General features: G+C 49.0%; 1 protein-coding gene, 4 non-coding genes and 1 pseudogene across 5 annotated transcripts; 3 read left to right on the top strand and 3 right to left on the bottom strand.

Annotated features, from left to right (window-relative positions):
- Window positions 1–1,285: 1,285 nt before the first annotated feature.
- On the bottom strand, window positions 1,286–3,126 carry Arl4d (ARF like GTPase 4D). The gene is made up of 2 exons (XM_090351637.1): window positions 3,028–3,126; window positions 1,286–2,543 (listed from the first exon to the last, which is right to left on the bottom strand). The coding sequence occupies exon 2, from the start codon at window positions 2,446–2,448 to the stop codon at window positions 1,846–1,848; it is 603 nt and encodes a 200-aa protein (XP_090207763.1). The 5' UTR covers window positions 2,449–2,543; window positions 3,028–3,126; the 3' UTR covers window positions 1,286–1,845.
- A 7,260-nt stretch (window positions 3,127–10,386) lies between these two features.
- On the top strand, window positions 10,387–10,577 carry LOC150051315 (U2 spliceosomal RNA). The gene has a single exon (XR_016538536.1). It is a non-coding gene; the product is annotated as a U2 spliceosomal RNA (small nuclear RNA).
- A 2,451-nt stretch (window positions 10,578–13,028) lies between these two features.
- Window positions 13,029–13,219, top strand: LOC150051316 (U2 spliceosomal RNA). Its single transcript, XR_016538530.1, has one exon. It is a non-coding gene; the product is annotated as a U2 spliceosomal RNA (small nuclear RNA).
- A 1,323-nt stretch (window positions 13,220–14,542) lies between these two features.
- LOC150051317 (U2 spliceosomal RNA) lies at window positions 14,543–14,733 on the top strand. Its single transcript, XR_016538532.1, has one exon. It is a non-coding gene; the product is annotated as a U2 spliceosomal RNA (small nuclear RNA).
- A 607-nt stretch (window positions 14,734–15,340) lies between these two features.
- LOC150051318 (general transcription factor 3C polypeptide 6 pseudogene) lies at window positions 15,341–18,789 on the bottom strand (annotated as a pseudogene).
- On the bottom strand, window positions 18,379–18,569 carry LOC150051319 (U2 spliceosomal RNA). Its single transcript, XR_016538533.1, has one exon. It is a non-coding gene; the product is annotated as a U2 spliceosomal RNA (small nuclear RNA).
- Window positions 18,790–19,123: the final 334 nt, after the last annotated feature.

A 19,123-nucleotide genomic window follows, 5' to 3' on the forward strand; every position in this document is an offset into this window, starting at 1 on the left:
GCACACTTTGGGCACCCTTCCGGATCAATGCTCATCCACCACCATCCTGCCAGCCAGAGACTGGGAGGAGGGAGGGATGTGCATGGGCCAAGGCTCAGCTTCTGGAAGCCTAGGGTAGGAAGCAACACGTTCTTTAGGAAGCCTCCTCCAGCACCTTCTCTCCCTCCCCCAGTCCTTTTATCTGACTCTGGAGCAGAGATTGAGCCTGCTTCTGGGATCCCATGTTTACACAAAGGGTTGGAATATGACTAAAGGAGCTGGGAAGAATTGTTTGGTTTATATTCACTGCTCTGGCCCAGCAAGATTAGGATAATCTAATTGTTCTGTGTTATCACACAGCTGGCCTCATTGCTAAGTGGGGATTCAGGCCCTTGCAACAGAAACATTTTTTTTGGGGGGGGGGTGGGAGGAGGCGGTGTTAATACTTGAAATCAGGCTTGGGAGCTAATCCTAGCTTTTCACCAGTGCTCTACTACTTGAGCCACAGTTCCACTTCTGGCTTTTTGCTGTTTAATTGGAAATGAGAGTCTCAGATTTTCTTCCTGGACTGGCTATAAACCTGGATCCTCAGATCTCAGACCCCTGAGTAGCTAGGATTACAGACCTGAAGCACTGGCACTCTGCCAAGGAAACTTTTTATTCTGACGATGGATACTAACATTGGTGGCCTATGTCCGCTCTCCTGAAATGCTCCGCCTCTCTTAGCCGGGCTTATTAGTCATCAGACCAGCCCAGGCTTCCCCAGCACCAGCTGTTGCCCACACAGCCAGAGTGCTGCAGTCAGCAGGACTGAGCACACAGAGGTGGCTTAAGCCCAGTGATGAATTACTTTCTATTCGCACCACATCCTCAGAGAGGTGGGGGTGGGGGAAATTAGACAAACCTGAGGACTTAGGAGGATGGCTCTTTAAGGACTTTCCTCTACAGACCGAGCTGGGAGCAGCTCAGACCCGTGACCTAAGCAGTTTAAATCTGCAAGCAGCTAATATCCCAGGCTAGAGCCAGAGGACAAAGGAAGGGAGGATAGTTGGAGAAAGGAATGTGACCTTCATGAAAATTACTGAGATCAGGACAGAGCTAGCTAGCTTAAAAGGTCTTCGTTTAACCCCATAGGTCTTACCAGCTATCCCAATAAGTTCATAATCTAATTTTTATGTGTTTGTTTTGCAAATTCAGCTTGACGATAGCCCTCTTCCTCCCACCCCATACAGAAATCCTGGCATCTTGGCAGCTAGATGGGGAAAGAAGACAATGTCACACCAACGTAAGAGCTAGAATCATCTTTAATAACTTACAGGCAAAAATGCTTTAAAAATGGTTCATAATAATAACAGAGGACACACATAGCTTATAAAAAGGGTAGTGGATCTACAAATGTGGGGAAGGATTCTTGGCACTCTCACACAAGACACAAAAATAAAGACTATTGTGACTGATGTCTCTAGAAAAGCAGCTGGGGAGACAGACCCTCCTCAACTGAGGAAGGGGAAAGGGAAAGATAACTATCATTCACCCCAAATGCACTCTCTTCTATCCTGCTCCAAACATCCAAAGAAAAAGCTAGAGAAAGGAAAAGAGAAGCAGGGTCGAGGTAGAGTCAGCATTTACATTTAAGCCTCCACAATCTTCTAGTCCCTACTTCTCCAGAGGTGAGGAGGAAGGAGAGCTGTAAAGACACCCAACCTACCATCCCCAACATGGCACCAAAACAGGACCCCCATGCTCCTCAGTCCTTCACTGAGATAGGCAGGTCCTGAACTCCAGGCTGACAGATGTCCAAGGCACCATCTGATTATGCAAGCATACAGACCCCCCCCAATAGGTGGGGAGGGGTGTTGTCTCAGGTCACCGTCTCTTCTTGCTTGTCCGGGCTGCCTTCTTCCTCTTGAGAATCATCTCATACAGCCGTTCAAGGCCTGGCTGCAGGCCCAGCCCATCTACAGCGCTGCACCCCTGCACATGAGTCAGTGTGGATGCTGCCAGCTCACGGACTGCCAGCCTCTTTTCCACCTCAGCTGCACTCAGCGCCTCAGGCTGGTCCTGCTTGTTAGCTAGCACCAGGACTGGAACCCCCTGATTATCCGAGGCCCTGCTGATTCGATGTAGTTCCACCTTAGCCTCTTCCATCCGCTCGGTTTCTGCAGCATCCACCACGAACACCAACCCATCTGTCCTGCGGGTGTAAGAACGCCACAGTGGTCGCAGTTTCTCCTGACCCCCAACATCCCACACTTGGAAGGTGATTCCTCGGGAACCCCCCAAGGGTACCCGGATCTTCTCAGTGTTGAACCCTTTGGTAGGGACGCTCTGGACAAACTCTTTGAACTTGAGGCGGTAAAGGAGAGAGGTTTTTCCAGAGGAGTCCAGCCCAATGACCACTACGTGCAGCGCCTGGAAGTGAGGCAAGAAGGAGGCAGTGGGTGCCATCTCAGTCAAGTGATTCCCCATGGTGAGCTGAAGTGTAGGGCAGAGCTGAGGAGCAGGTGTCAGGATGTCCTGTAGAGCTAAGGAGGAGGCTCTGAAACTGCAAGTTACTGGGCAATCTAAACAGGAAAAGATGATGAAAGGAAAAAGGAGACTTTTAGTAACATGCATAATTTGCAACTTCTTGGTCAGATGTCTATCTATTAATTTTAATTTTTTTTAAAGTAGTTGCAAGTTTAACACAGGGATTCCCCTCTCCGGGTCTCCTAAGAACTAAAGAAACTCAGGACTCAGGACCCCCAAGTGAAAGGTGAGGGCAAGATCCCATGGAAAATCCGCTTGCAGAGCTTCCCCGACCTGTGGAATGGAAGCAAATGTGGGGATCTCCCTTGCCCAGGGGAAAACTCTTGTCAAGAAAGGAAAGGTTCTGCACTGCTCCCAAACTAAGAGTCAGGGTGTAGGCCATGGGACCTGACATTGAGTCTTGCTGCTGCAACCCCGAGCCTGTGGCAAGAGACTCCTTCCCCTCCACCCTGTGACACTGCACGATCAGCCTCCTCTAACTGTGGATGCTGGAGCCCCAGGTCCGCACGGCACCTTTACCTGTCGCCAGCCGCACTCCCCGAGCCTTCCCTGGCCCACGCCGCGGCGCAGTCCCCGTTATCTCCACGAACGATCGCAGCCAAGGTGCTCAGCGGGCACTCTGTGTTCACTCTGCGGCGAGGTCCGGGACCCTGTATTTAAATCGCCTCTGGTGACGTCACGGGGAGCGGGCCAATCGCAGCGAAGGGGTGGGGACAGGAGGTGCGGGAGCTGGCGGAGGGGTGGATCCCTGATGAGTCTGTCACCGCTTTTGATGAATTTTTTTTTCCTCTCTACAGTATACTGATATCTTGAATGAAGCTTGGGATTAATCAGGGCTGGGTGGTGAGAGAAGCAAAACGAACAGTGGCGAGTGTGAGACTCCAGACAGAGAAGTATCTCTTTTTTTTTTTTTTTTTGGTAGATTGTGGGGCTTGAACTCAGCGGGTGTCTCTGAGCTCCTATGCTCTAGTGCTCTCCCACCTTGAGCCATAACTCCACTTCCGGTCTTTGAATGGTTAATAGAAGATGAGAGTCTCACTGAAAGTAGCTAGGATTACAGGCGTGAGCCACCACGAACAAAGAAAAAAAGAAAAGAAAAAAGAAAGCTCAAAAGAGTTAAGTGATTTGTCTAAATTCACACTTAGAATGTATCTCAGTAAGGTTCTAAGTCCAGCACTTAGGCCCCCACCACCTAGCTGACCGTCCTTTCTTATTATAGAAGGTATAGCTGTAGGAACTTCTCAGCAATCTCTTTATTGCTGTCCAGAAGTCAGGCCAGCAACAGTCTTCCAAGAGCCTCCCGTGTGTGTGTGTGTGTGTGTGTGTGTGTGTGTGTGTGTGTGTGTGTGTGTGTGTCGTGGGACTTGAACTTTGGGCCTGGGTGTAGTCCCTGAACTCTTCAGCTCAAGGCTACCACTCTACCCTTTGAGCCACAGCGCCACTTCCTGTTTTCTGGTGGTTAATTGGAGATAAGAGTCTTACAGACTTTTTAGTGCCCTGGCTGGCTTTGAACTGAGATCCTCAGGTCTCAGCCTCCTGAGTAGCTAAGATGACAGGCATGAGCCACCATGCCCGGTTAAGGGCCTCCCTTTTTAAGTAGACTTAGAAAGCTGGGGACTAATAGCTAGTAGCTGTAATGCTAAGCTACTCAGGAAGCTAAGATCTAGAGTATCTAAGGCTCAAAAACAGCCCAGTAGGAAAGTCCTAACGACTTCATCTCCAGTTAATCAGCAAAAGCCAGACTAGAGGCATGACTCAAGTGTTAGTTAGAGCCCCAGCTACGAGAAAGTTGAAAGTATAAGAATCTTGAAGTTGGGGCTGGGAGTTTGGCCTAGTGGTTAAAGTGCTTGCCTAGCATGCTTGAAGACCCGGGTTCGATTCCTCGGTACCACATACATAGAAAAAAAGCCAGAAGTGGTGCTGAGGCCCAAGTGGTAGAGCTCTAGCCTTGAGAAAGTCCAAGGACAGTGCTCAGGCCCTGAGCTCAAACCCAGGACTGGCAAAAAAAAAAAAAAAAGTCTCAAGAATCTTGAAGTCAAATTGGTACCAGCAAAAAAGAAAGGAGGAAAGAAAGAGAAGGAAAGGATGAGATAGAAAAACAGCATATTTATTATTTAGAAGACAAAAATCTCACTGTGTAGCCCAAAAGGTCTTCAAATTCCTGTTCCTCATATCCTAGGAATGTACCACCACATTGGCTTAAGACATTCCCTCATGGCCTCTCTCATACATGACCCAGAGATGTAGGGGATAGAAAGGCTTCAAAAGGCTTCCACTCTGGAAGTGGAGATGGCGCTCAAGTGCCAGCCTTGAGCAAAAGAGCCCAGGGACCACAGCCAAGTTTGCACTCTCATGATTATGAGAGGACTGTCAGTTGGTAAGACAGATGTTGACAGGCAGGGCACCTGTATTGGGCCTTTGGATTTTTTTAAATTTATATTTTTGCCAGTCCTGGGGCTTGCACTCAGGGCTTGAACACTGTCCTTGGGCTTTCGTAGGAACAGAGCTCTATCACTTGAGCCACAGCACCACTTCTGACTTTTTCTATGTATGTGGTACCGAGGAATCAAACCCCAGCGCTCCTGCATGCTAGGCAAGCACTTCATCACTAAGCCAAATTCCCAGCCAAACCTTTGTTTTGTTTGTGTATGTGTATGTGTGTGCCATTACTAGGACTGGAACTCAAGGCCTGGGTACTGTCCCTTAGCTTTTTCAATCAAGGCTGGCACTCTACCCCTTGAATCACAACTCCAGTTCTGGCTTTACACTGGTTAATTGGAGATAAGAGACTTGCAGACTTTTCAGGTTCACTTTGATCTATGATCTACAAATTTCAGTCTCCTGAGTAGCTGAGATTACATGAACTACCAGTGCTCTGCCGTATTGGGCCTCTCTAAATTCTGAGATAAACCCTTGTAGAATTTTAGAGTACAAAGACAAAATGTTGATTGGAAGCCTCAGGAAGTCTTTCTAGAAACTCCTGTCATAATGTTAGGCCAGTTAGAAGGGACATGGGACTGAATGACATCACCCCAACAGTTTCAGCAGGAGCAACCCTGAAAGGATGGCATAAGGGCATTGTGACCAAAAGGATGCAGTGATTGCCAGTAGGATAAACTTTTCAAAGGCTGCCTGTAAAGGGGACTGGAAAAGGAGGAGAGGAAGTCATTGCCAGACAGCAGGGCCAGCCCTTTCCTGCTCACTAGCCTTAACCAAGTGCTGATAAACGAGTTTCCATCTGTTTAACACTAGCATGCTTTGCCACCTCCTCCTTCCCCGCCTTTCCTGCTGCACAATCAGCCACCTGGTCAACCTCCACCCCCAGCAATACAGGGAGTCTCTTGAAATCCCTGCTGACCTTAGGAAATTACTTTAAGACCTGAGAAAATTCACTATTACCACTCCAGACTAAGGGGTGACAGATTAAAGCAACAACTAATACCCAGAAGTGGAGGGAATTTAGAAGAGAGAGATATGGAGTCGATGGGCCAGGAGTTTGGCCTAGTAGTACAGTTCTTGCTTAGCATGCATGAAGACCTGGGTTCATTTCCTCGGTACTACATACAAAGAAAAGCCAGAAATGGTGCTGTGGCTCAAGTGGTAGAGTGCTAGGCTTGAGAAAGCCCAAGGACAGTGCTCAGGCCCTGAGTTCAAGCCCCAGGACTGGCAAAAGCCCACAAGGATAAAATTACACATAGGTAGTTATAACCAGGTTAATCATTTTTACAAAAGCAGAATTTGGTGGCTGAGCCCAACAAGTTATTACAGAAACCAGCCTAAGTAGAAAAGTCTGGGAGACCCCATTTCCAATTAACCAACAAAATGCTGGCCTAGAGGCATGGCTCATCTGGTAGAGTACCAGCCTTGAGTAAGAAAGCAGAGAGCTGAGATCAAACTCCAAGAAGAGGAGAAGGCGGAGGAGAAGGAAGGGGAGGAGGAAGAGGATGAGGAGGATGAGGAGGAGGAGGAGGAGGTAGTGGTGAAAAGCAAATGAAGCTCAGGAGCACAGGAAAAGTTAAGCAATTTATTGAAGGTCCCTCAACAAAACCAAACCTGGCTTTCAACAATGGTTAGAATGACTGTGAAACTGAATACACACAGGTAGTTTTGTTTCTTCTGAGGTGTTTTTAAACTTTAACATTTCTCCCATAATATCTCTCCTGAGGCAGGGCACCTAGCTACTCCGGAGACTGAGATCTGAGGATCACAATTCAAAGCCAGCCCAAGAATGAAGTCTCATGGACTTTCGTCTTTTTTTTTTTTTTTTTTTTTTTTGCCAGTCCTGGGCTTGGGCTCAGGGCCTGAGCACTGTCCCTGGATTTTCTCAAGGCTAGAGCTCTACCACTTGAGCCACAACACCACTTCTGGCTTTTTGCTATGTGTGCGGTCTTCATGCATGCTAGGCAAGCACTCTACCACTAGGCCAAACTCCTGGCCCCATGGACTTTCATCTTTAATCTTTCATTTTAATCTCCAATTAACCACCAGAAAACTGGAAGTGGCGCTGTGGCTCAAAGTGGTAGAGCAGTAGCCTTGAGCTGAAGAGCTCAGGGATAGCATCCAGGCCCAGATGTCCAGCCCCATGATCAACAAGAACAAAAACAAAAAATCGCTCCTGCTGGGCGAGGTGGCTCACGCCTGTAATCCAAGCTACTCAGGAGGCTGAGATCTGAGGATCAAGGTTCAAAGCCAGTCTGGGCACCTAAGGACCTGAGACTCTTATCTCCAATTAATCACTAGAAAACAGGAAATGGGGCTTGGCTCAAGGGGTAGGGTGGTAGTCTTGAGCTGAAGAACTCAGGAACAGTGCCCAGGCCGAGTTCAAGCCCCATGACCCCCCCCACCCAAAAAAAAAAACTCTCCTGAGATTCACACCCAAGATGGAAATTGTCACTTATCTGATAAAGGAAATGAAACTGACCATTTTACTCCACCTTTTATCTTCCAAGTTTGCAGGGAAGGTATTGAACAAATGGGAAGGAGGAGGTGGGGCAGGGGAGGGGTCAAGGACTCGGGCTGTGGACTGACCCATCTCTCAGCCTCCTTTAACCAAGAACTCACGTCCCTGCATCCCCATCCCTACCTATCTTCCAACCATCAATGGCTTTTCTTCCTGACAACCTCACTTCCACAGCCTTCCTCTCACAAGATCACAGTCTAGGTGGCTCACACTTATAATCCCTAGCTACATAGGAGGCTGAGCTCTGAGAACCATGGTTCAAAACCAGCACCCGGTAGGAAAGTTCATGAGACTCTTAACTCCAATTAACCACAACAAAGCCAGAAGTAGAGCTGTCGCTCAAATAGTAGAGCAATAGCCTTGAGTGGAAAAGTTAAAGAGTCAATGCTCAGGTCCTGAGTTCAAGCCCTTCAGTTCAAGCATACACACACAACCATCCAATTACAGCCCAGGCCTTTACCCTGAAGGCTCAGGGATCTCTTCACAGAGAAAGTATTTGGATTTCTACACATGGAACAATGATACACGGGATACTGAGTAGGTGTTAGAAGTCATTGTAGGTTCTGAGTGAGGTGGATGAGGACCAGTTCTGATGGACCAGGCATTGCAACACAGTGGGGAGAAATGGGGTGAAAATAGAAGGGCATCTCTGTTACAGAGAGATATCAAGAAGGAAAAGAAAACAGATGGATAATTTGGGAGATGTCATTCAAAGAGGCAAAAACAGATCAAGGCTTACGTGTCTGTGATAGAGGGAAAGACTATCAGACAGTGTCTACTTCAGCCTGTTAACTGTCCTCCTCAGATCAGATTCTAGCTGCTGTATCACCCTTCCTCCTCAGAGCCAGCTGCCCCACCACACGCAGCCCTGGAGCACAGGAGCTGGCTCTTTTTTTTTTTTCTGCAGTTCCATAATGACTAACACTGCCAGGCATACTGTAAAAACCAGGGAAAACTTACATGAAATAAGGCAAGATGGAATGATTGATTATATTCATGGGGTTCTCTGTGTGTGGGAACTACATGCCTACCCTTAGCTGGGGATCTCCCAGTCTGGAGTTCCTGAACGCTTGAAAGGAGAGGTCTTTGTTATCAGATTGTCTAAGAGTGACTACAGAACCTTGAAATGTTATGCAGCCAAGTATGGAGCCTTTATTGAGACTAGAGACTTCTGGAAAGGAAAACAGAGACTAGGGATGAGAGGAAACCAGAAAGAGAGAGCTCTCCTTGTCTTGAGACCTAGCATGCTGAAACTCTGAAAGTAGACTAGCTTGGAAAAGTGGTTCCCTATTTTTTTCAGTAGGTCTGGGTCATTCAGTATGGAGTACGGCAGGACAGGAAGATGGAGAGATGGAAAGAGCTCATCCAGGTTGCCTGAGCACATTCTTGATTCTGTGGCATCTATTTCTTCTTTTTTATTGTATAATAGTTTTATGTTTTCCTTTCTTTAAAGATGAGCTACCCCACTAGGTACCCACTAGGTACCCACAAGGTATCTCACTAGGTACCCCAGGCAGGCTTGGAACTTTCTATGTACTTCAAGCTGACCTCAAATTTGAGTTGTTTTTTTTTTCCTGCCTCAGCTTCTAGAACGCTGTGATTATAGGCCTCTGCCACTATGGCTGGTCCTGCAGCATTTTAACCAACTAAGGTGGCTGATAGGTGAAGGAAGGATCTGTATGGAACAGAAGACCAGGCGCAGTTATCCACTTAGGAATCACTAAGTCCTAGTTTCCAAATCCCACTTGTGCATCCTCAGGAGTAAATTGAAGAAAACAGTCTCACGCTGGGAGCAGAGAATGTGTGGAAGGGCCCAGGCCCCCAGTCAACCAGCCCCAACTAGATCCAGGGCGTACCAAAGGGCTGGAGATGAGCAGATGCTGCCCCCTGGTGGCCATATTGGTCATTGACTAATATCGAAAGAAAAGTGGGGTAAAAATGAAGTCTGGTTCTTCATTTCCTTGGAAGTCTTTTCTTTTCGTTCTTTTCATTTTTATTATTTTTTTTTGCCAGTCCTGGAGCTTGAACTCAGGGCCTGCGCACTGTCCTTCGGCTTTCTCAAGGCTTAGAACTCTACCACTTGAGCCACAATACCACTTCTGGCTTTGTCTATGTATGTGGCACTAAGAAGTCAAATCCAGGTCTTCGGGCATGCTAGGCAAACACTCTGTCACTAGTACCAGGTCAACTCGTACATATCGAGAACAAGACTGGAAATGCCTTTTTCCTCCCTATACCAATCCTCAGATTTTTCTGCCGAGTTGTCTTAAAATAACAATAATAATAAAAATAAAATAGGGGAATGCCAGCAGTTTGGCCTAGTGGTAGAGTGCTTGCTAGGCATGCGTGAAGACCCGGGTTCGATTCCTCTGTATCACATACATAGAAAAAAGCTGGAAGTGGTGCTAAAGCTCAAGCGGTAGAGCTCTAGCCTTGAGAAAGTCCAAGGACAGTGCTCAGACCCTGAGCTCAAGCCCAGGACTGGCAAAAATAAATAAATAAAATAAAATGAGGCCTAGTGGTGGACTGCTTGCCTAGCATGCACAAAGACCCAGGTACACACACACACACACACACACACACACACACACACACACACGCACGCACACACTGCAGTTTAGAGCCTGTTTCAGCACTGCCACGGCTCACGCCGAGTAGGTGGAGTCCACCAATCCTGGTCCGCCTCAGAGGGGCGGGGCATGCAAATGAGAGGCGGAGCTACTGGAGAGGCACGCGGGACCGCGGGGTCGGTCAGGAAAGGTTCTGGTGGAAACCCGGGAGCGGGGGAGTCGGCGCGGGGGTCCTGAGAGGGGCGCGCGGGAGGACGGGGCGAGCGCGAGAGGGAGGCCCAGGGCGCTCACCGTGAGTGCAATGTGGCAGAGGCGAGGGCGGCAAGGCGCAGGCCGGGGAGGCCCGGCATCGCTTCTCGGCCTTTTGGCTAAGATCAAGTGTAGTATCTGTTCTTATCAGTTTAATACCTGATACGTCCTCTATCCGAGGACAATATATTAAATGGATTTTTGCAGCTAGGAGTCGGAATAGGGGCTTGCTCCGTCCGCTCCACGCATCGACCTGGTATTGCAGTACCTCCAGGAACGGTGCACCCCCCTCGGGGAGTAATTTCGGTTTTAAAAAGAGTGACTTACGCTTCCTTGTCTCGTATTTATGACTTGGTTTTTTCTTACCTTGCTCATAATGCTGCTTATTAGAGATATCTGCTAAGTGATTGGGTTATTCCTTTCCAATCACTTTTTTTATATTTAGTGATTTATTAAGTGTTTAGTTTTTGCAAGTTTTTGGCCTGCACACTTTTTATTTTTTCAGTGTGCAGGTTTTATTGATCAAAATGAACACATCATGAAACAGCGCATATCCTAAGTGAAGTACCTGACATCAACATATTCAAAATAGCATACAAGGAATTCTACAGACAATACCCAAAATTAAGACATTGCTTCCCCTTCCTTGTAATTACTACTAGTCGATAACGTTGGACGATGGGATATTTTCCAAATCAGTTTTTTTTATTAAATTATTTAGTAACATTGACTTTTACATCATACATATTTAACAAGTATTCAAGAAGGGAATCTCTATATACAATCACTGGCACTTACATTTTAGAACATAATTGAAATTGGGCTGAGACTTTGTATGTCATAGATAAATATTAATCTATGCATTAAAGCATTATGTCTATGGGGCCGGGAGTTTGGCCTAGTGATAGAGTGCTTGCCTAGCATGCACAAAGACCTTGGTTCGATTCCACGGTAACACACACATACAAAAAAAAGCCGGACCTGGTGCTGAGGCTCAAGTGGTAGAGCTCTAGCCTTGAGAAAGTCCAAGGACAGTGCTCAGACCCTGAGCTCTTGAGAAAGTCCAAGGACAGTGCTCAGACCCTGAGCTCAAGCCCAGGACTGGCAAAAAAAAAAAAAAACCAAAAAACATTATGTCTGGGGCCAGGAATGTGACCTAGTGGTAGAGTGCTCGCCTAGCACGCATGAAGCCCTGGGTTCAATACCTCAGCAGCACATACACAGAAAAAGCCTGAAGTGGGGCCAGGAACTTGGCCTAGTGGTTAAAGTGCTCGCCTAGCATGCACGAAGACTCGGGTTCCATTCCTTGGTACCACATATATAGAAAAAGCTGGAAGTGGTGCTGAGGCTCAAGTGGTAGAGTTCTAGCCTTGAGAGAGTCCAAGGACAGTGCTCAGGCCCTGAGCTCAAGCCCAGGACTGGCAAAAAAAAAAGAAAGAAAGAAAAAGCCTGAAGTGGCACTGTGGCTCAAGCAGCAGAGCTGTAGCCTTGAGCAAAAATTGTCCAAGGACAGTGCCCAGACACTGAGTGCAAGCCCAGGGACAGGAGAAAAATAAATAAAACATTATGTGTATAGAGTCACAAAACTTTATGCCTATGTAGTTGTGTTGATATTTCCAATACCATGTCCATAGCATTGGGTACGGGAATAACAAGTCCTCGCTCTTGCACTGTTTGGATCCAATAGCCGCATATTAAGATACCATGCGCCTTTTGATCCTTAGGTCTTGACTTGTCTCACTCAGCATGATTCGCTCTAGATTCATCCACTTCCCTGCGAATGCCGTTATTTTATCTTGTCTGTTGGCTATGTAGAATGGGGGATATGTACATATCCCACATTTTCTGTATCCATTCATCTGCAGTAGGGCAGCTGCATTGTTTCCATCGCCTGGCTATTTTAAGTTAGACGGATTTTACTAAGTAATACTGCAGTTACCTGTCCTTTACAGGAGACTTTCTCCATGTTTCTAAGTACTTTGTATGACACCTTAAGGACGAAATGCGGTGCTTGTCCTTGCTCGTATTTCGGTCGGATCTCAGCGTAGGAATCATAATGACACTTTTCTCCTTTTACGTTTTCATGATAAAGGTGGCTCAACAGAAGGTATCACGGCTGCGCTTCACGTTCAACAGTGCTTACCTCCCCCGGCTTTCCCCACCCCCATCCCGCTTTGAACTGGGATCTTCCGAGCTCAACCTCCGGAATCGCTAGGATTTCTGGCGTGGACTCCGGGAGGCTCCTCCGCATGCACCGGGGTGCTCACCGGGCCGTCGTCCTGCCCAGGGAACCGCCACGCACAACGATCCCGGCGGGAAACGTTTCCTTCTCCTCCGGAAGACCAGCTGCAGAAGCAGAGAACCGAGCAAGGCCTCGGAGGCAGTTAGCGGGCCGCCAGCAGTGCGAGTGGTCGGGGTCGGGCCGAGTACGCGGCAGGGACCAAAGGCCCAGGCTGGGGGTGAAGGGCGGGGTGGGATCCCCCGGCCGCAGCCACGCCCCCGGAGGCCAGAGGAGGGCGGGGCATGCAAATGAGAGGCGGGGCTACGGGCCAGGCACGCGGGACCGCGGGGTCGGTCAGGAAAGGTTCTGGTGGAAACCCGGGAGCGGGGGAGTCGGCGCGGGGGTCCTGAGAGGGGCGCGCGGGAGGACGGGGCGAGCGCGAGAGGGAGGCCCGGGGCGCTCACCGTGAGTGCAATGTGTCGGAGGCGAGGGCGGCAAGGCGCAGGGAGTGGGGACCGGTATCGCTTCTCGGCCTTTTGGCTAAGATCAAGTGTAGTATCTGTTCTTATCAGTTTAATATCTGATACGTCCTCTATCCGAGGACAATATATTAAATGGATTTTTGGAGCTAGGAGTCGGAATAGGGGCTTGCTCCGTCCGCTCCACGCATCGACCTGGTATTGCAGTACCTCCAGGAACGGTGCACCCCTCCGGGGAGTTACTGTGGTTCTCAAAAGCAGACAGTTGTAACACAGTTGTCTTCTATCCTTTGCTTTTTTGATTTTCTCTTTTCAGCATTCTTACAGATGTGCAGGTGTTGGTCGTTTTGCGCTGCACGCTGCAGTTATTCTCCTATAACTACTTTGTGCACGCGCCGGCCCCTGCCTCGGGTTAAACTCCGGGCTCGTGAGCCGTTCACCTTCCTTCACCCCTCACACCCGGACGTACTTCTTCTTTGTTGATTTTTTCCCCAGCCCTAGGCTTGGCTCGAGCTCTACCACTTGAGCCTCGCTACCACGTCCGGCTTTTTGCTAGGTATGGGGTTGGGAGGCACCGACCCCGGCCTTCGTCACGCTGGGCAGCATCTGCCCTGGGCCCAACTCGCCCTTCTAAAGGGCGGTGGCGGTGGTTCCCGGCTCGCCTGCTGCCCGCCCGGGGCTCGCGCGCGGGGCCGGGCGCCGGCCTTGGACACTCGCTTCTCAAGGCCCGCGCTCTGCCCCGGGAGCCACGGCGCCCTTCCGGCCTGTCTGTCCCGCGGCAGCCAAGACCCGAACAGCTGGACGGGCGGCGCATCTCTCCTCATCCCAGACAGCGCCCGCCTCCGCGTCCGCGGTGCTCTGCGGTCGTCGCTCGCTCTCCGGGGCCGCCACACCGCCTCCTCTCCCGGCCCGCAGCCGAGCTTCCCGTCCGCCGGCCCGGGTCTCCCCGTTCGCTTCACGCTTGGCGGCGCCGTCACGGCCGGTGGACCGGCAGGGTCCCTAGCTGAAGGTGGGACGCTCGGGGCCGGCGCCGGCAAAGGGACAGCCACCGAAGGTAAAGGGCCCTCTCCCGAGGGGCCGGCGCCGGCCGAGGGAGCGCCGACGCCAGGTCACGGCCGGCGTGTTTCCTCTGCGCGTGCGCGGGGAGCGGTCGAGGCTCGCTCTCCCTCTCCCGGCTCCCAGACCGCCGAGGCCGAATGAGAGCGTGTGGGGTGGGGGGAGGGCTGGGCGCGGCGAGGGGCGGGGCGCGGCGGGGCGCGGCGGGAGGAGGAGAAGGGCGGCCCGTTCGCGAAGGCGGTGCCGGAGGCCGGCGGGGGCGGGGCATGCAAATAGGACATGGCGGCTTCTCGGGCGAGCGAGCATGGGAGCGAAAAGAGAGCCAAGAATCCCGGATATGCCGACCATCCCGAGGAGGTGCTCTCACGGCCCGAGCTGCGCCCGTGCCGCAGCACGCGTGGCGGTGAGGGCTGCGCCTGTTGTGGGTGGTGGGTGTCCTCACCGTGAGCTGGAGGTGTGTGGGTCGCGCAGTGCCGCGGGTGCCGGCGCGCGGTCTGGTATCGCTTCTCGGCCTTTTGGCTAAGATCAAGTGTAGTATCTGTTCTTATCAGTTTAATATCTGATACGTCCTCTATCCGAGGACAATATATTAAATGGATTTTTGGAGCTAGGAGTCGGAATAGGGGCTTGCTCCGTCCGCTCCACGCATCGACCTGGTATTGCAGTACTTCCAGGAACGGTGCACCCCTCTCGGGGAACAATCTCGGTTTTTAAAAGTAGACGTATTCTTTTCATTGCAACAAAAGCAGTGTCTTTTATCTTTACTCTTTTACTTATTAGTATGCGTAGTTGTTGACGACATTCTAAAGCTTAATAGTGTTTACTGGTACAAAAAAAATCTGCAATAATGCAGCCCTAAAGGTGGGAGGAACTTTAAGTTGCAGCTTTAATTGAAACCCTGCTTTTTCTGTAATCCCTGTTAAATTTGTGATTGAAGCAATAAGTTAGATTTGAATTTGGGACAGGTAAATAGGATTTTTGTTGTTGATAGTCTTTAGCTCTAGGTTTGAGCCACAGCGCCACTTCCGGTGAATAGTCTCTTGATCATTAGTTTCTCGTTGGTTTTCAAAGGAGATCCTCCGGTGTCAGGCTCCTGAGTATAGGAATGCAGGAACGATCCGGTTTGTATGAGTCTTATTTTGTATTAGTAAAATAGCCAGAAATGGTGATGTGGCTTAAGTGGCACTGGGCTATAGTGAAAACGTAATCAAGGTTGAAGTGTGGGGAGATGGAACCCGGGTCTTCGTGCATTTTAGGCGAGTACTCTGCCAATAAGCTATCTTGAAACCTTGTACTTACCTACTTCCTTATTTTAATGCTGGGTATTACTCAAATGCTAGTCAATTTGGCCTGGTGGTAGAGTTCCTGCCTAGCATGCCCGAAGGCCCGGATTCAGTTCCTCAGAAAAAGCTAGAAATGGCCCTGAGTTCAAGACCCAGCATTGTATCACTGAGCCACATGTACCCTTTGTCTGAACATCGTGCATTTTAAATATAAATTCAGGGCTGAGAGTTTCACCTAGTGGTAGAGAACTTGCCTAGCATTCAGGAAAACCTGGATGCAATTCCTCAGTACCACCTACATGGAAAAAGTCAGAAGTGGTGATGTGGCCCAAATGGTAGAACGAGCTAGCTGTCAGGCCAAGGACAGTGCTCAGGCCCTGAGTTCAAGTCCCAGGACTGGCAAACAATAATACTCATATATTCAATATACCATAAATGTTACTACTCGGAAGGCTGGCAGTTTAGGATTGTGATTTGGATTGCGTTTTGGATTACTTTTTTTTCATGTTTTAAAAAAATTATTTCTGAAAAGCCAGGGGCCTGTGGCTCACGCTTATAATCCTAGCTACTCAGGAGGCTAAAATCTGAGGATCACAGCTCAAAGCCAGCCTGGGCAGTCTGTGAGATTCTTATCTCCAATTAAGCCCTAGAAAACCAGAAATGGTGTTTGGCTCAAGTGGTAGAACCCTAGCCTTGAGCTGAAGAGCTCAGGAACAACGTCCAGACCCAGAGTTCAAGCTCCATGACCGATTAAACAAAAACAAAAAACAGCTTATTTCTGGTCCTCAGTGTTTGGGATATTGACGTGCAATAACACAAAAGAATTCATATGGCTAAACAGTGAACCAACTGAAAGCTACACAGCCAAATCTTTCATATTTAAAACTTTAAGTCAGAGAAATACTTTTTGTCAATTTCTAAGGCATCATCTTGAGTTTGCATAAAAATAGAACCTTCCATCTCAGAAAGAGTGCCAGCAAGAGGGCCAGGACCCTGTAGTCCTAGGTGCACTGGTTTTTCCTGCTCATAAATAAAATTTGAACTTTCATTTGCATCTCTTGCTCTTCCAAATCCAAAGGTTTTACAGGGGCTGGAACTATAACTTCATTTTCATGTACAAAACCACAAATCATGTTGAGTCTATAGAAGTCATTTTCTTTACTTTGCAGCCATTCTACTCCAGCTATATTTTCTTCTCCTTTTCTGTCAGAAGAGTTCTTTTCATGCTGAGCTTCTTCATTGTATGACATTTCTATTTTATTACTGTTTTATCGTTGCCTTCTGCATCCACATGTTCAACATTTTCTTCAAATATAACACAGGTCCCAAGGGTATCTTCATATTCTCCAGCAAAGATATAACTAATTTCAGAATGGGTCTCTCAGTGTCAATTCCCCAAATCTTGCATTTCTTTTCCCATTTTGAGAGAAAATCTGAATAATTCCTGTTAATTCCACAAAAACAAACTGCTCCTCCTCCTCCTCCTCTTCCTCTAGGTCGTCGTCGTCCTCTTCCCTGATTCATCATCTCCGATCTCCCAGCACAGATCTATTTTTGTTTTTTAGCATTCAGTTTAGGAACTTTTTCTATATAATCTAGTGATAATTGCCAAGTAAAAGACTGTTTCGGGGCTGGGAGATTGGCCTACTGGTAGAGTGCTTGCCTAGCATTCATGAAGACCCGGGTTCAATTCCTCAGTACCACATACATAGAAAAAAGCCAGAGGTGGTGCTAAGGCTCAAGTGGTAGAGCTCAAGTCTTGAGGAAAGCCCAAGTACAGTGGTCAGGGCCTGAGCTCAAGCGCCACGACACGCAAAATAAAAAAATTTTGGGGTTTTTTTTTTTTTGGCAGTCCTGAGCTTGAGCTCAGGGCCTGAGCACTGTCCTTGGACGTTCTCTAGCTCTACCACTTAAGCCACAGCACTACTTCCAACTTTTTTTTTCTATATATGTGGAACCGAGGAATCGAACCCGGGTCTTCGTGCCCAAGACAGACACTTTTGAAGGACCAAAAGCACCTTTCTGAAGAACCTGAAAGTGCTTTCAGCAGGAACAGTGGTTTGGTCTTTCACTGACAACATCCAGCAGAGGCGTAAGGAAAGCATCATTTTCTTGGTAGACACATTTAGAAAGGGGATTCTGCATTTCCACTGGCTATAAGTCGTTTCTTGGATCTCTGCTCACCTTTCCTTATCATGTTGATCTCTTTCAAACTATGGAAAATGGGAGATATGCATAAGTAAAAAAGAGAAAGTGAAAGCAGCGAAGGAAAACAAAACGGGAGGGAGGGGGACACAAAAAACACGCCAACACCTCCCAGCTTGAACTCCTACCCAACTCTATCATTTGAATCTATGGAAGATGGCTTACATAGCCTACTTTCGGTGATTTTGAAAGATCAATGTTGGGGCAGGAGCTTGCCTAATACAGTGCTTGCCTAGCATGCATGAAGACATGGGTACTATTCCTCGGTATCACTTACAGAGAAAAAAGCCATAAGAACTGGTGTGGCTCTGGAGTAGAGTACAGCATTAAGGTACCCAAGACCAGGACTGGAAAAATTACATTGACAATAATAGTAAAAATGGTATACAACAAAAGCTTACCTTAGCAGTAGTGCTGAATTACCTCCCATCGTCCAACGTTATCGAATAGTAGTAATTACAAAGAAGGGGAAGCAATGTCTTAATTTTGGGTATTGCCTATAGAATTCCTTGTATGCTATTTTGAATATGTTGATGTCAGGTGCTTCACTTAGGATATGCGCTGTTTCATGATGTGTTCATTTTGATCAATAAAACCTGCACACTGAAAAAATAAAAAGTGTGCAAAGACAGTGCTAGGGCCCTGAAATGCAGGCCAAAAACTTGCAAAAACTAAACATTTAATAAATCACTAAATATAAAAGAAGTGACTGGGAAGGAATAACCCAATCACTTAACAGATATCTTTAATAAGCAGCATAATGGCCAAAGTGAAAAGAAACCAAGTCGTAAACATGAGACGAGGAAGCGAGAGCCACTCTGCTTTTAAAACCAAGATTGTTCCCCGAGGGGGGTGCACCGTTCCTGGAGGTACTGCAATACCAGGTCGATGCGTGGAGCGGACGGAGCAAGCCCCTATTCCGACTCCTAGCTCCAAAAATCCATTTAATATATTGTCCTCGGATAGAGGACGTATCAGATATTAAACTGATAAGAACAGATACTACACTTGATCTTAGCCAAAAGGCCGAGAAGCGATACCAGACCGCGCGCCGGCACCCGCGGCACTGCGCGACCCACACACCTCCAGCTCACGGTGAGGACACCCACCACCCACAACAGGCGCAGCCCTCACCGCCACGCGTGCTGCGGCACGGGCGCAGCTCGGGCCGTGAGAGCACCTCCTCGGGATGGTCGGCATATCCGGGATTCTTGGCTCTCTTTTCGCTCCCATGCTCGCTCGCCCGAGAAGCCGCCATGTCCTATTTGCATGCCCCGCCCCCGCCGGCCTCCGGCACCGCCTTCGCGAACGGGCCGCCCTTCTCCTCCTCCCGCCGCGCCCCGCCCCTCGCCGCGCCCAGCCCTCCCCCCACCCCACACGCTCTCATTCGGCCTCGGCGGTCTGGGAGCCGGGAGAGGGAGAGCGAGCCTCGACCGCTCCCCGCGCACGCGCAGAGGAAACACGCCGGCCGTGACCTGGCGTCGGCGCTCCCTCGGCCGGCGCCGGCCCCTCGGGAGAGGGCCCTTTACCTTCGGTGGCTGTCCCTTTGCCGGCGCCGGCCCCGAGCGTCCCACCTTCAGCTAGGGACCCTG

The sequence above is a fragment of the Megascapheus bottae genome, chromosome 17 (assembly GCF_031878675.1).
Source record: "Megascapheus bottae isolate mThoBot1 chromosome 17, mThoBot2.hap1, whole genome shotgun sequence".
In the NCBI taxonomy this organism is placed as follows: Eukaryota; Metazoa; Chordata; class Mammalia; order Rodentia; family Geomyidae; genus Megascapheus; species Megascapheus bottae.